Below are 17,225 nucleotides of genomic sequence, written 5' to 3'. Positions count from 1 at the left end.
CCCGCTCGCTTCCTGGCCCTTGCAGTGTATAGTTCGTCAATGGAGGGAAGGTTGCAGACAATAACCTTCTCAGCTGATCGGACGATTCGCTGCAGCCTCCTCCGAATGTCGTGCTTGGTGGCTGAGTCAAACCAGACCATGATGGAGAAGGTGAGGACAGGCTCTACGATGGCCATGTAGAATTGGACCATCATTGCCTGTGGCAGATTGTGCTCTCTCAGCTGCCGCAGGAAGTACATCCTCTGTTGTGCCTTTTTGACTGTGGAGTCGATGGTAGCCCCCCACTTAAGGTCCTTGGAGATGATGGGTCCCAGGAACGTAAAAAACTCCACAGATGTGACTGTGGTGTTGTTGATGGTAAGTGGGCTGAGGGTCTGCGGGTCTCAGATGTGCTTTCCCAGCCTCACATGCTGCTTCCTGTCTGTCAGGAAGCTGGTGATCCACTGACAGAGGGGTTCAGGCACAGTCAACTGGGAGAGTTTGTAGTGTAGTAGCTCTGGCACAATGATGTTGAATGCAGAGCTAAAATCAACAAACAAAATCCTCGCATAGGTCATTGGTGGCTAAGCAATATAGGTGGAATGTTAATAATACATTTGCAAAATTACACAAAATCGCCATATCTAACGGGTGGCCTACAAACCCGTCCATCTCGTGTGTGGTACGAGTCTGCCTCACCTCCTTTCACTGGAGAAAATACCGGGGAGGGAAATGGGGAAATGACCGGGGTTAAGATCTCTGGGGTCGATGCAAATATGGATCGCCTCCTTGTTTTTCTTTGTTGCAACCACCATGGTGGAACCCAGTCAGACGGGTCAGTAACTTCTGCAATAACACCCATGGAGACCATGCTCTTGAGTTCATTGTGTATTCGGTCACGCATGGCACACGGAACACGATGTGGCGCTCGGACCACAGGAGTGACTTTGGGATCAACACCAATGTGGTATTTGATAGGCAACTTGCCAAGCTCATCGTTAAACAGTTCTTTGCATTGAGAGTAGCTGTTGAGTGGGCCCGTCAGCGAGACAGAGTTTATGTACAGCGCGGCCAAAGTAAACCAGGCCTAGATCGTGACATGCAATGATACCGAGCAAAGTCTCTGAATCTCACTTAACAATATAAAACTGTAAGGTACGGGTCTGTTCATCGATGGTGCACTTTAAATCAGCTTGTCCAAGTGGGTGTAGAACTTCTCCCCCGTAAGCCCGAAGCGTTGCGGAGGCCTTGTCAATATGTTCAGCATTACAGATTTTTTTTAACTCCCTTAATGAGATGACGTTGCATTTGGCGCCAGTGTCTACCTTAGCGATCAAAGGCCTGTTATTCACAAACATGGTTACCTCAGGGTCAAGTTGCTCATTAGAAGGGAGGAGACAGTGGATGGCAGAACTGGTATCTGTATTCTCTGAGAGTGGTGCGGGGGATGGCGTCAGGCTCTTGGAAATCATTATCAGTAAGCTCATGTTGAAGCAGGTGCAGGCTCGTCCTTGAAGCTACAGGAGTCACACGGGAACGGCAGCACCGAGCAAAGTGGTCTAATTTCTTGCAGAAATTACAGACTTTCCCATAGGCAGCACAGAATTGACGACCCATAGCATGGAAATAGATGCAATTTTGACAACGAACAGCAGACCCGGAGCAGGGGTTGTGAGAGGAGAAGTCTGCAAGATGAACACTATGCTGCAAATAGTGACCGAGGGGCACAGAGTCAGTGTGGGGAGACGTTATCTCAGAAATCCAACAAGCATGCTCTGCTTGTTCAAGGGTTAAGTCAGTATTACGAAGAAGCTCACCTCGCAGCTTGCTATCAAGCATTCCTCCAACAAGTTTATCTCGGGTGAGCTCATCCATTAAATCACGAAATCGACAGCGTGCAGCCATGCGCTTCAAGTTACTGATAAAACGTTCAACTGGTTCGTCGACCTGCTGCAAACAAGCATAGAACTTGGTCCTTTCAATAATGTAGTTTGAGGGCAGGTCACACAGCTACCTGAACTTTCTGATCAAAACCGCAGGGTCGTCGATTGTCTTAACAGGCACTCTGACCTGAAAAAGTGAAGTTATCGGCACGATTCATTGCTTCAGGTCCCGCCAAATTAAGCAGTACAGAGGCACACACCTCGGGCAGGTCATTGTGATGTACGATGTGAGCAGAATGAGTGTAGTCACGCTCAAAAAGACGCCAGAGTTCAGCAATGTCAGAATCAAAGATCAAAGGATTTTAACGGCAACATGAATTTGCCATGATGGAGATAACAAATACACAAAATAATCAAAAGAAAATAAAGCCGGATAAACATAAGCGATGGGCAAGATTCACTCTCTGACACCATGAGTCAACTTGAACACACATCAAGATACAACACATGTTTATTAAATCTACTTACAGCAAGGGTCTGCAGACATTACATCTCCGAGCTGCTACTACTACTGACTAGCGTAAGCAAGCTCTTGATAATATGAAGCACATAATAGGCGGAGTCACTACTAACAAACACTATAATTGGCTAGTATGAAATAGCCAATCTACAGGTCCCCTGGCAGTCTAGGTGCTGGAGGATGAAGTGCAGGCCCAGGTTGACTATGTCATCCACAGATCTATTGGCCCGATATGCAAACTGCATAGGGTCCAGTTCGTGACATTTTCCAGCTTGGCCAGCACAAACCTTTCAAGGGTCGTCATGACTACAGAGATCAGTGCGACAGGCCTGTAGTCATTAAGGCCAGTTTTTTGGGTACAGGGACAATAGTGGAGACTTTGAAGCAGGCAGGGACAGTACATGTTTGCAGGGACTGGTTGAAAATGTCTGTGTTGACCGGTGCCAATTGCTCGGCAGAGCTTGAGTGTGGAGGGGGAAACATTGTCCGGTCCTTGAGATCTACGGCTTTTCCGTCTTCTGAACAGCCTCTCTACTGCCTCTATTTTTATTGTTGATGATGGAGAAGTGGCCAGATTGATGTGATAATAATAATAATAATAAATTTTATTTAATGGGTGCCTTTCAGACATCTCAAGGACACCTTACATAGTAATCGGAATAACATATAATCGGAATATAACAAGTAATAAAGACATCACAGAGACACAAATTAAAAACAGAATTCAATCCAAAAACAACAATCAAAAACACAGTGTGAAGATGGTGGGTGGTGGACGAGGCTGCAATCTTTTGCAGTCAGGCTGTAATTGGGTGTTAAGTGGTGATTGGAGAGGGATTCATGGGAAAGGGTCCAGTCTTTTCAGACTGGAGTCTTGCTTTAAGTAGGTATGAAGTGGTGATTGGGGAGGAATGGGTGTAGAAGGGTTCAATAGACAATGGACAATAGACAATAGGTGCAGGAGTAGGCCATTTGGCCCTTCGAGCCAGCACCGCCATTCAATGTGATCATGGCTAATCATCCCCAATCAGTACCCCGTTCCTGCCTTCTCCCCATATCCCCTGACTCCACTATTTTTAAGAGCCCCATCTAGCTCTCTCTTGAAAGTATCCAGAGAACCGACCTCCACCGCCCTCTGGGGCAGAGAATTCTGTGACAGACTCACCACTCTCTGTGAGAAAACGTGTTTCCTCGTCTCCGTTCTAAATGGCTTACTCCTTATTCTTAAACTGTGGCCCCTGGTTCTGGACTCCCCCAACATCGGGAACATGTTTCCTGCCTCTAGCGTGTCCAAGCCCTTAACAATCTTATATGTTTCAATGAGATGCCCTCTCATCCTTCTAAACTCAATTGCAGACAAACTCTTTGCAGACTGGGGTCTGGCTGTGTTGGTTGGGGAGGGGGGGAGGGGGTACCAGGTTTACGTTTCTGCTTGTCAAACCTGCAGTAGAAGATGGCCCTTCAACCCAATATGTCCTTGCTGGTTAAATTAAGCCATCTAGATTACTCGAGGGCTTGAGCTTTAGGGAGAGGTCGAGCAAGCAAGGGCATTATTCATTGGAATGCAGGAGGATGAGGGGTGATCTTATAGAAACTTATATAAGATCATGAGAGGATTAGATAGGGTAAATGCAGTCTTTACCCACAGTTGGCGAATCAAGAACCAGAGATAGATTTAAGGTGAAGTGGGAAAGATTTAACAGGAACCTGAGGGGCAACTTTTGTACAGGAAGGGTGTTAGGATATGGAACGAGCTGTCAGAGCAGGTAGCTGAAGCAGATACTATCACAACTTTTAAAAAACATTTGCACAGGTTCATAGACAGGATAAGTTTGGAGGGATATGGGCCAAACGCAGGCGGGTGGGACTAGTATAAATGGGGCATGTTGGTCAGTGTGGACAAGTTAGGTCGAAGGGCCTGTTTACATGCAGTACGACTTTGACTTTGCTTTCTAGAGTCACACAGCCGTACATCAATGGACACCCATCCTACCAAGCCCATGTTCCAGCATATGACCTCTACCCTTCCCAACTCCCAGTCTGAACTTTGAAGGATACAGCTCTTCAGGTGATGATCCAACACATTTTTTAATGCGTTGAATGTATACTATGAGAGAAAGAAAATTCCCTTAACTTCCTTCTGATCCTTCTGCCAATTGACTTGTCAACCTTATACAGTATACCTTAAGTATTAATGAAGAGGAACTGCTTTTTTTCTGTTCACCCAAGACAGATATCCTATAACTTTGTAAACTGGAATCATATTTTTTAAATTCTCCTTCACTTCAAAAAAATCACATAGATTCTCATAACAATAGTGCTGCAATCCTGGTGTAATGGGTGGCCGAGCTGCTGCCTCATAGCACCACAGACGCGGGTTTGATCCTTACTTCGGGTGCTGTCTGTGTGGAGTTAGCACATTCTCCCTGTGACCGCATGTGATTCCTCCAGAGGCACCGATCCCCTCCCCGTTTAAAAATTGTACGGGTTTGCAGATTAATTGGCTTCGGTAAGCTGTTCCCAGTGTGTCGGGAGTGGATGAGAAAGTGAGATAACATAGAATTTGCGTGATTCGGGAGATCGATGGACGATGTGGACTCGGTGGGCTGAAAGACCAGTTTCCCTGCTTTATCTTTCTATGATTGAATATCCCCCCTTTACCTTCCCCATGCCCTCTCTAGTGACACTACATCCATTGTAGTTGGTGGCCAAGCAGGCGTTAGTTCGAGAATGATCTCCCTGCTTTTATACCTTGTCCTATAAATGCTGAGTATCCCATATATCTGAAGAAGGGTCTCGACCCGAAATGTCACCCATTCTTTCTCTCCAGAGATGCTGTGTGTCCCGCTGAATTACTCTAGCTTTTTGTGTCTATCTTCGGTTTAAACCAGCATCTGCAGTTCCTTCCTACACATATATCGTTAACCTTTTCTACCAGATATGGCCCCTCCAGTGAACAAATGTTTATGGACATGTACTTTAGGATCTTACTATTTCTCGATACTTCTTGGTGTAATTCTATTTAACATGTAGTCCTTGCCTTGTGTGTCCTCATCAAATTCCTGTGGTGTCATTCTCAGGGCTTTTCACTGTGTCCTAGTTTGGGTCTCACCAGAGCTCTTCATAGGTGTAGTTTAACTCGTATTCCCTGGTACAGTATTCCTCAAGTCATAGAGTGAAACGTGTGGAAACAGGCCCTTCAGCCCAACTTGCCCATACCGGCCAACAATGTCCCAGCTACACTAGTCCCACTTGCCTACACTTGGTCCATATCCCTCCAAACCCGTCCCATCCATGTACCTGTCTAAGAAGGGTTTCGGCCCGAAACTTTGCCTATTTCCTTCGCTCCACAGATGCTGCTGCACCCGCTGAGTTTCTCCAGCATTTTTGTGTACCATGTACCTGTCTAACTGTTTCTTAAACAATGGGATAGTCCCAACCTCAACTACCTCCTCTGGCAGCTTGTTCCATACACCCACCACCCTTTGTGTGAAAAGGTTACCCCTCGGATTCCTATTAAATCTTTTCCCCTTCACCTTGAACCTATGTCCTCTGGTCCTCGATTCCCCTACTCTGGGCAAGACACTCTGTGCATCTACCTGATCTATTCCTCTCATGATTTTATACACCTCTATAATCTCATCCCTCAACCTCCAACGCTCCATGGAATAGAGACCCAGCCTACTCAACCTCTCCCTATAGCTCACACTCTCTGGTCCTGGCAACATCCTCATAAATCTTTTCTGAACCCTTTCAAGCTTGACAATATCTTTCCTATATCATGGAGCCCAGAACTGAACACAATATTCTAAATGCGGTCTCACCAACGTCTTGTACAACTGCAACATGACCTCCCAACTTCTATACTCAATACTCTGACTGATGAAGGCCAAAGTGCCTAAAGCCTTATTGACCACCTTATCTTCCTATGACTCAACCTTCAAGGAACCATGCACCTGTACTCCTAGATCCCTCTGCTCTACAACACTACCCAGAGGCCTACCATTTACTGTGTAGGTCCTGCCCTTGTTCGATGTCCCAAAATGCAACACCTCACACTTCTCTATATTAAATTCCATCAACCATTCCTCCGCCCACCTGGCCAATCGATCCAGATTCTGCTGCAATCTTTCACAACCATCTTCACTATCTGCAAAACCACTCACTTTTGTATCATCAGCAAACTTGTTAATCTTGCCCTGTATGTTCTCATCTAAATCATTGATGTAGATGACAAACAGTAACGGGACCAGCACCAAAACCTGAGGCACACCACTACTCACAGGCCTCGAGTCCGAGAAGCAACCTGCCACCATCACCCTCTGCTTCCTTCCATGGAGCCAATTAGCTATCCATTCAGCTATCTCTCCTTGGATCCCATGCGATCTAACCTTCCAGAGCAGCCTACCATGCGGCACCTTGTCGAATGCCTTACTGAAATCCATGTACACAACATCTACAGCTCTGCCCTCATCGACCTTTTTGGTCACGTCTTTAAAAAAATCAATCATATTTGTGAGACATGACCTCCCACGTACAAAACCATGCTGCCTATATCTAATCAGCCCTTGCCCATCCAAATGCCTGTATATCCTATCCTTCAGAAAACTCTCCAGTAACTTTCCAACTACAGATCTTAAGCTCACCAGCCTATAGTTCCCAGGATTTTCCCTACATCCCTTCTTGAACAGAGGCACAACATTTGCCACCCTCCAGTCTTTCGGCACCTCTCCTGTATTTAAGGACGACTCGTAAATTTCAACCAGGACTCCCACAGTTGGTGCAGCGGTAGAGTTGCTGCCTTACACACCAGAGAACCGGGTTTGATCCCGACTACGGATGCTTTCTGTACGGAGTTTGTATGTTCTCTCTGTGACCGCGTGCAAATTTGTGCAGGTTTGTAGGTTTATTGGCTCCTGTAAAATTTGTAAACTGTCCCTTGTGCGTAGGATAGTGCCAGTGTATGGGGTGATCTCCGATCAGCACAGACTCGGTGGGCTGAAGGGCCTGTTTCCACGCTGTAACTTAAAAACCTTAAGACTATGACAGTTCCAACTCAACTCTACAACAAACGAAGGTCTAAGGTGTGAACTTTTTTCCATGACATTCAAGGGTATTACCACCTCTTAGTCATTGCCTCTAAAGACGCCCCCCACAACCCCCAACCACCCCCTGCCCCCCCCCCCCCCCCCCCCCCACACCAACACGCTTCCATGCTTCTCCCCACCATTGTCTCACCTAGTGAGACCACACCTGGAGTATTGTGTGCAGTTTTGGTCCCCTAATTTGAGGAAGGACATTCTTGCTATTGAGGGAGTGCAGCGTAGGTTTACAAGGTTAATTCCCGGGATGGCGGGACTGTCATATGCTGAGAGAATGGAGCAGCTGGGCTTGTATACTCTGGAGTTTAGAAGGATGAGAGGGTATCTTATTGAAACATATAAAATTATTACGGATTTGGACCCGCGAGAGGCAAGAAACATGTTCCCGATGTTGGGGGAGTCCAGAACCAGGGGCCACTTAAGCACAGTTTAAGAATAAGGAGTAAGCCATTTAGAACGGAGACGAGGAAACACTTTTTCTCACAGAGGGTGGTGAGTCTGTGGAATTCTCTGCCTCAGAGGGCGGTGGAGGCCGGTTCTCTGGATCCTTTCAAGAGAGAGCTAGATAGGGCTCTTAAAAATAGCGGAGTCAGGGGATATGAGGAGAAGGCAGGAACGGGGTACTGATTGGGGATGATCAGCCATGATCACATTGAATGGCGGTGCTGGCACGAAGGGCCGAATGGCCTACTCCTGCACCTATTGTCTATTGTCTATTGATATCTTAGGAGTCAACAGCGAGCAGAAACTCAACTACACCAGCTCCTCAAATAGCAGATCCCAACCCTGGTTTCCTGCAGTGAATGACCCACCCTCTGAGGAGCAGTGAGGAAATAGTCAGTGGAGCAGTGGGGAGGCAGCAAGGGGGAGGGGTGAAGGTAGAGGACACAAGGGGGGGCTGTGAAGGTCACAGTGTGACAACCAGTGGAACAGCGAGGCAAGCAGTGAGGAGACAGCAAGGGGGGCAGTGAGGGGGCAGTGAGGCAAGAAAGGGGGGGGGGGGGGGGGGGAGTTAGCAAGGAGGTGAGAAGGCAATCAGTGAGGAGGCCATGAGGGGAAGGACAGGGAAAGCAACAAGGAAGCATCGAGGAGATGCTGAGTGGAACAGGAAGCGGAGCAGCAAAAAGAGATGCAAACAGGCAACAAAGGATGCTGGCGTGGAGCAGTGAGGTCATAAGTTCATGTGATGGGAAAGAATTAGGCCATTCGGCCCATCAAGTCTACTCTGCCATTTAATCATGGCTGATCTATCTCTCCCTCCTAACCCCATTCTCCTGCCTTCTCCCCATAACCTCTGACACCCGTACTAATCAAAAATCTATCTATCTCTGCCATAAAAATATCCACCGACTTGGGCTCCACAGCTGTTTGTGGCAAAGAATTCCACAGATTCACCACCCTCTGACTAAAGAAATTCCTCCACATCTCCATCCCAAAATAACATAATTTAATTCTGAGGCTGTGGTCTCTAGTCCTAGACTGTCCCACTTGTGGAATTATCTTCTCCACATCCACTCTGTCCACTCACTTAGAGTCAGAGAGTCATATAGTGTGGAAACAGGCCATTCGGCCCATCTTGCCCATGCCGACCAACGTGTCCCATCTACACTCATCCCACCTGCCCATGCTTGGCCCATATCCTCAAAATCTATCCTATCCATGTACCTGTCTAAAGACCTGTGGCAGTCTGAAGAAGGGTTGCAACCCGAAAAGTCACCCATCCCTCTTCTCCAGAGATGCTGCCTAACCCGTTGAGTTGTTCCAGCACTTTGTGTCTATCTACGTATCTAAATATTTCTTAAACCTTGCGATAGTATCTGCCTCAACTAGCTCCTCCTGCAGCTTGTTCCATACATCCACCACCCTTTGTGTATAAAGGCTGCTGAATGAATGAATGAATGAATGAATGAATGAATGAATGAATGAATGAATGAAAACTTTATTGTCATTCAGATATACACCTAGACACAGTGCACCTTGAACGAAATTTTGTTGCATTTGACTCTCCAATCAGGTAAATAGTAAAAGTAAAAGTGCTAGGTGCGTCCATAAAAATGCCTCATGTGCATGGTTCTGTAAAATAAATATATATAAAAAGTTTTGCTGCTCGGATTCTTATTAAATCTCCCCCCCCCCCCCCTCACCTTAAACCTATATCCTCTGGTTCTTGATCCCCCTAGTCTGGGTGCATTTCCCCTATCAATTCCTCTCATTATCTTGTACACCTCTACAAGCAGGAACGGGGTACTGATTTTGGAGGATCAGCCATGATCACATTGAATGGTGGCGCTGGCTCAAAGGGCTGAATGGCCTACTCCTGCACCCAGTTTCTATGTTTCTAAGAGTTAAAATCTAAAAATCTATTAATATACTCGTACAGAGAGTAAAGGAGCCTCCACAGCTCTCTGGGCTACAGAATTCCAATGATTCACCAGCCTCTGAGTAAAGATGACTCTGTCCATCTCTATCCTAAATGACCAACTCCTTACCCCGAGAATGAAGCTTCATCCCTGTGTTCACACTGCCAAAGCCACTGACCAACATGGTACAAGGAGGCATGACTCATAACATGATTGACACTCATCTACAGCAGAGTGGCAATAACCATATTACCATATAACATATTACCATATAACAATTACAGCATGGAAACAGGCCATCTCGGCCCTTCTAGTCCATGCCGAACACTTACTCTCACCTAGTCTCATCTACCTGCACTCAGACCATGATCCTCCATTCCTTTCCCGTCCATATACCTATCCAATTTATTTTTAAATGATAAAATCGAACCTGCCTCCACCACTTCCACTGGAAGCTCATTCCACACAGCTACCATTCTCTGAGTAAAGAAGTTCCCCCTCATGTTACCCCTAAACTTTTGTCCCTTAATTCTCAAATCATGTCCTCTTGTTTGAATCTTCCCTACTCTCAATGGAAAAAACTTATCCATGCCAATTCTGTCTATCCCTCTCACAATTTTAAAGACCTCTATCAAGTCCCCCCTTAACCTTCTGAGCTCCAAAGAATAAAGACCGATCTTGTTCAACCTTTCTCTGTAACTTAGTTGCTGAAACCCAGGCAACATTCTAGTAAATCTCCTCTGTACTCTCTCTATTTTGTTGACATCTTTCCTATAATTTGGCGACCAGAATTGTACACCATACTCCAGAATTGGCCTCACCAATGCCCTGTACAATTTTAACATTACATCCCAACTTCTATACTCAATGCTCTGATTTATTAAGGCCAGCACACCAAAAGCTTTCTTTACCACCCTATCTACATGAGATTCCACCTTCAGGGAACTATGCACAGTTATTCCTAGATCCCTCTGTTCTACTGCATTCCTCAATTTGCTACCATTTACCATGTACGTCCTATTTTGATTTGTCCTACCGAGATGTAGCACCTCACACTTATCAGCATTAAACTCCATCTGCCATCTTTCAGCCCATTCTTCCAAATGGCCTAAATCTCTCTGTAGACTTTGAAAATCGACTTCATTATTCACAACACCACCTATCTTAGTATCATCTGCATACTTACTAATCCAATTTACCACACTACCATCCAGATCATTGATGTATATGACAAACAACAGTGGACGCAACACAGATCCCCGAGGCACCCCAGTAGTCACCGGCCTCCAACCTGACAAACAGCCATCCACCATTACTCTCTGGCATCTCGCATTCAGCCACTGTTGAATCCATCTTGCTACTCCACCATTAATACCCAACAATTGAACCTTCTTAACCAACCTTCCATGTGGAACCTTATCAAATAGGCTGTGGGCCAAGGAGATTTATTCCAGTGTTTCGTGACCTAAGTCACAGAACTACATGAAATTTTCACATATTGTGTAAAAATATTATATAAATCTCCCCTGAAACTAGTCATGAACAAGACTTGCACATTTTTATTAAATTAGAGAAAAAACGGAAAAATGTCGGGTATTTTTAGTCCAATCAAAGCACGTTTAACATTGAGTTGTCTGCCAGTTGGCCAATCACGCGCTTTGCTTCAGGCTAGCACACAACATGGCTGAGAGGACTTCACTGATGCCTGTTTTACTGGAGATTCAGATGAAGGTTCTTTGTTGTTCTGTGGAATACATGTCGTGGAAACTTGCAGCAGGGTAATTGAATTTAGTGAGAAAAGCATTAAGAAGGCTGAAGAATGTGCTGCTAAGTGGATAGAAGAGGAAGAAAGTCTTGAAAGCAAAGTCGCTGCTGAGGTGCTGCAGTCAAACTTTGTGAATCAACTGGAACTGAAAGGTAAGATCTAAAGTCTGAATTTATGAAAATCTATCTGTATGGACTTTAATTAATTTAATTGCACCCTTTTATAATGTGAAAAAATGAGATTTGGAAGCTGTACATTCACTCATTCATTCATTCATTAATTCACTCATTCACTCACTCACTCACTCACTCATTCGCTCACTCATTCACTCACTCACTCATTCATTCACTCACATTTACATAGTGCCGTCCGCAGCAGCCATTTTCCAGGTCCCGACCACGGGAGAAAAATGGAGGGATATTGATCGCACTTTATAGGCTTCCATTGGAGTGAGAAATGGTCAGAAATGGTTGATATTTCTGTAGAAATGAATTGGTGTATGTGAACTTGAACTAATTTTTCTATGGTAGTAGCCTAGTGTTATTCTCATTAACATTAAGAAGAGGTTGAAATGTTATGAATTGAAGTCCATGCAGACTTAATGACTATGAGATTTTTTTTTCTATAGCCTCTGCCTGACCCTCCACTTGAACTTGAACTCTTCTCAATGGTAGTAAATTACAGTGTAAGTCTCATTGACATTAAATAGAGGTTGACATTTTATGAATTGAAGTCCATGCAGACCTAGGTACTATGAGATGTTTCTTTCTCTAGCTATTCTGCAGCCTCTGCTCCAGTGTCATTAAAAAAACACACTCACAATTATATTCATCATATTATTTGCCCACCACTGACGTCAAACTAACAGGTCTATAATTTCTAGGTTTACTCTTAGAACCCTTTTTAAACAATGGAACAACATGCGCAGTACGCCAATCCTCCGGCACTATTCCCATTTCTAATGACATTGGAAATATTTCTGTCATAGCCCCTGCTATTTCTACACTAACTTCCCTCAATGTCCTAGGGAATATCCTGTCAGGACCCGGAGACTTATCCACTTTTATATTTTTCAAAAGTGTCAGTACTTCCTCTTCTTTGATCCTCATAGTTTCCATAGCTACCCTACTTGCTTCCCTTCCCTCACATAATTCAACATCCTTCTCCTTGGTAAATACCAAAGAAAATAAATTGTTCAATATCTCCCCCATCTCTTTTGGCTCTGCACATAGCTGTTCACTCTGACTCTCTAATGGACCAATTTTATCTCTTGTTATCCTTTTGCTATTAATATAGCTGTGGAAACCTTTTGGATTTACTTTCACCTTACTTGCCAAAGCAACCTCGTATCTTCTTTTAGCTTTTCTAATTTCTTTCTTAAGATTCTTTTTACATTCTTTATACTCCTCAAGCACCTCACCTCACAAGCTATTGAGGGAGTGCAGCATAGGTTCACCAGGTTAATTCCTGGGATTGCGGGACTGACATATGATGAAAGAATGGGTCGACTAGGGCCACAGTTTAAGAATAAGGGGTCAGCCATTTAGAACGGAAATGAGGAAAAACTTTTTCACCCAGACAGTTGTGAATCTGTGGAATTCTCGGCCTCAGAAGGCCATGGAGGCCAATTCTCTGGATGCCTTCAAGATAGAGTTAGATAGAGCTCTTAAAGATAGCGGAGTCAAGGGATATGGTGAGAAGGCAGGAATGGGGTACTGATTGTGGATGATCAGCCATGGTCACATTGAATGGCGGTGCTGGCTCGAAGGGCCGAATGGCCTCCTCCTGCACCTATTGTCTATTGACTGGGCTTGTAGTCACTGAAATCTAGAAGGATGAGAGGATATCTTACAGAAACATGTAAAATTCTTAAAGGATTGGACAGGCTAGATGCAGAAAAAATGATCCCCATGTTGGGGGATTCCAGGGGTTACAGTTTAAGAATAAGGGGTCGGCCATTTAGAACTGAGATGAGGAAATAAAATTCACCCAGACTGTTGTGAATCTGTGGAATTTTCTGCCACAGAAGGCAGTGGAGGCCAATTCACTGGATGTTTTCAAGAGAGAGTTAGATTTAGCTCTTAGGGCTAAAGGAATCAAGGGATACGAGGAAAAAGCAGGAACGAGGTACTGATTTTAGATGATCAGTCATGACCATATTGCATGGCGGTGCTGGCTCGAAGGGCCGAATGGCCTACTCCAGCTATATTTCTATGTTTCTAGAGGTATGAAAGGATACATATCGATGGTACGGATCTGGAATATGGCGATTAAAACCGATTCCTTATAGTATGTACACTGTAAATAGACACAAAATGATGGGCTGAAGACCGATGAAGAAGGGTCTCGACTCGAAACGTCGCCCATTTCTTCTCTCCAGAGATGCCGCCTGTCCCCCTGAGTTACTCCAGCATTTTGCGTCTGTCTTAGGTGTAAAGCAGCATCTGCAGTTCCTTCCCACACAAAGTCTATGTGCGGTAATGAATGGGTGTAATATCACAGAGCGTTGTACAGGCACACGGCGCGTTGTACTGATTGCCAGGGTGGGCTGAAGATGTAGTCCGCACCGTTGTGAATAAAGGGATATCTGTTGTCTGAAAAAGATTGACCAGTCAGCGGCTGCGGACTTCTCACTTCAAGCTCCCCCGCCCGCCCCTTCAAAGGGGGGCGGCCGTGCCTCCAATAGAGAAGACATACCGAGCAGTGAGAACATTGGCAACGCCGGCTACCTCTGGTGGACATAGCCCAGCCCAGCCCAGCTCACAGCAGACATTTTAACCGAAGCATTCTGACACAGCAGCGAAGCAAAGGACAAAAAGACACGAGGCTGCATTCCCCGCTATAACGTGGACTCAGTTTGGAACACGGGAAAAACTTGGTTTTGTGTCAACCAATTCCAAATCTACATGAATCGGTCTTATTCCCCCCCCCCCCCCTTCTCCCAAATCTGCATCATCCTGTTTTGCCCATTCAAAAATACCATCGAAATCACCAATCTAAACGGTACCATCCGATCTATGTCCAGCATTAAGCTCAACACGTGTACCATACACACACTTCATCTATATAATATATTTCACTACTCAAACTGAATTCAATTCTTCACCACCTATCTCGCATCCACGCCCTATATAAAGTTTCCATAATCTGCTCCTGTCGAATTATTGAAGGCTATATTGCCGATCTTAACATCGACCAGTCAACCCTATCTCAGTCTCTGTGTATTCCATATAATACACTCAATACAGATTCGTGTAGGATAATATAATCGGTATATTTTGTAAGGCAGATTCTTAAACCATATGCCACACGCCAACCAAGCCTATCTAAAGAGGAATATCCAATCTGTACACAAATGCCACACATATAATCTATATCATAGTATGAAATTACCGAAGCCTTTATCATTCAATCGATGTTACCCGATCTATGTATGGGTTCATATCAAACCCTGCATAGTGTATACCAACAGGCAGCCAAATCTCCACATATTCCCAATATTCAAGCAATATTCTAAAGGGTCCCGACCCGAAACGTCACCCATCCCATTTTCTCCAGAGATGCTGCCTGACCCGCTCTTTCTCCAGCACTTTGTGTCTATCTTTGGTATAAACCAGCATCTGCAGTTCCTTGTTCCCACATCCAAGCACAGACGTTTCCATCCAGCATCCCTTCACAGGGCTGGAGAGATGGGGCGCATTGAAGGAATGTCAGGCGAGATTCAGTGATGGGTCGAATGATCTGAAGCCCATTCATTATCCGAGATGCTTCTGTGGGAAGTGGATGTTTCCCCGTGGGCAGCTCGCCTGGATAAATCATTGCTCCACGTTGCAAGGCGAGACCGGCGTCCGAACCTCCAGCCCCCTGGGCTGCAAGCGGCTTTTCACCACCTGCATGTCGGTCGGCATGTGTGAGGTTGTGCGCAGTGAAATCCGACGGAGGGACAAACGCTCCCGGGGGACAATTGTGGCTGAGGTCGAGTGTGTGTGTGTGTGTGTGTGTGTGTGTGTGTGTGTGTGTGTGTGTGTGTGTGAGAGAAGGAGAGAGCGTGTGCGAGAGTGAGTGAGGGTGTGTGTGTGTATATGAGTGTGTCAGAGACATTGTGTGTGTGTGTGTGTGTGTGTGTGTGTGTGTGAGAGAATGTGAGGAGTGTGTGTATGAGAGACAGAGACACAGAGAGAGTGTGTGTGTGTGTGAGAGAGACAGAGACAGAGTGCGAGTGTGTGTGTCTATATGAGTGTGTCAGAGAGACATTGTGTGTGTGTGTGTGTGTATATATGAATGTGTGTGAGAGACAGAGAGACAGAGTGTGAATGTGTACGAGAGAGAGAGAGAGAGAGAGAGGGGGGGGGGTCATCATTAGCGCCCAGCACCCCTCTCTGTTCCACAGACCCCGAGTTACTCACCGGTTACGGCGGCTGCCAGGAACTGGATGGAGAAGGCGCAAGCGAGCAGAGCCAGTCCGGGTCTGAGCCCGGGGTCTTCGGTCCTGGCCATGCCGGTGCTTCTCTGTCCGCAGTCAGCCCGGCTCCCAGCCGCTCTCCGCCGCCCGAGCGCCTCCTCAATCCTCATCACTCGGAATGGGGTTTGATTGGGGAGGAGAGGAGAGGAGAGGAGAGGAGGGGGCGGGGAGGCGCCGGGTGGGACCGCGTTGCCGGGTAAAGATGAGGAGATGATGGTGGGTGGGTGGGTTTCTCCCAGTCTGACTGTTGCAGACGTAGCGACGCAGCCCCCCGCCCGTCCCCCTCGCCTGAGCCGCTGCCCGCGGACACACAGAGTGACACAAACACACAGAGACACAGAGAGCGGGGCAGCGGAGACCTAATCCGTTCACAACCTGGATGATCAACCGGCACATGAACCACACACAGCCCGGTGACGCGTTACCGAGGCATGGCGAGGGCGTTCACACTCACTTGTACACACACACACACTTACACACTCGCACACCCTTATTCACTCACACACACATTTTCACACTCACGCAATTACACACTCACCTACACACACACTCACACACACGTATTCACTCACACAATTACACACACGTGCCCTTATTCACACACAATTACACACTCACTTATACACACACTCACACACATTTATTCACACACACGCACACAATTACACACACACGTATTCACTCACACAATTACACACACACATTCACACACTCACACAATTACACACACTTATTCACTCACACAATTACACACACACACACACTTATTTACACACTCACACAATTACACTCACTTATACACACACTCACGCACCCTTATTCACACACAATTACGCACACACACACACACACACACACACATATTCACTCACACACACTCTCTGATTCACGCACTCACGCACACACACACGCACGTTGAATTAAAAACATAGAAAATAGGTGCAGGAGGTGGCCCTTCGATTGTCGGCCAGCATCGCCATTGAATATGATGGCTGATCATCCAAAATCAGTACCCCGTTCCTGCCTTCTCCCCATATCCCTTGATTCCGTTAGACCTCTCTCTTGAAAACATCAAGTGAATTGGCCTCCACTACCTTCTATGGCAAATTCCACAGATTCACAACTCTCATCTCAGTCATAAATTGCCTACCCGT

At 45.9% G+C, this 17,225-nt stretch overlaps 1 protein-coding gene across 3 annotated transcripts in view; it reads right to left on the bottom strand.

The window, feature by feature from the left end:
- cspg5 (chondroitin sulfate proteoglycan 5) overlaps positions 1-16,404 on the bottom strand; it is a 72,516-nt gene extending 56,112 nt beyond the window's left edge. The window contains exon 1 of one of the 3 annotated variants that reach the window (XM_033020342.1): positions 16,016-16,404. In XM_033020342.1, the coding sequence (XP_032876233.1) occupies positions 16,016-16,181 (166 nt within the window). In that variant the 5' untranslated portion in view covers positions 16,182-16,404. The remainder of the gene's footprint in view (positions 1-16,015) is intronic. The other 2 variants (XM_033020340.1, XM_033020341.1) reach the window with 2 other exon arrangements.
- Positions 16,405-17,225: the final 821 nt, after the last annotated feature.

Source organism: Amblyraja radiata, chromosome 4 (assembly GCF_010909765.2).
Source record: "Amblyraja radiata isolate CabotCenter1 chromosome 4, sAmbRad1.1.pri, whole genome shotgun sequence".
Classification (NCBI taxonomy): domain Eukaryota; kingdom Metazoa; phylum Chordata; class Chondrichthyes; order Rajiformes; family Rajidae; genus Amblyraja; species Amblyraja radiata.
The sequence above is the reverse complement of the archived record's forward strand: the minus strand, read 5'-3'. Positions and strand labels throughout refer to the sequence as shown.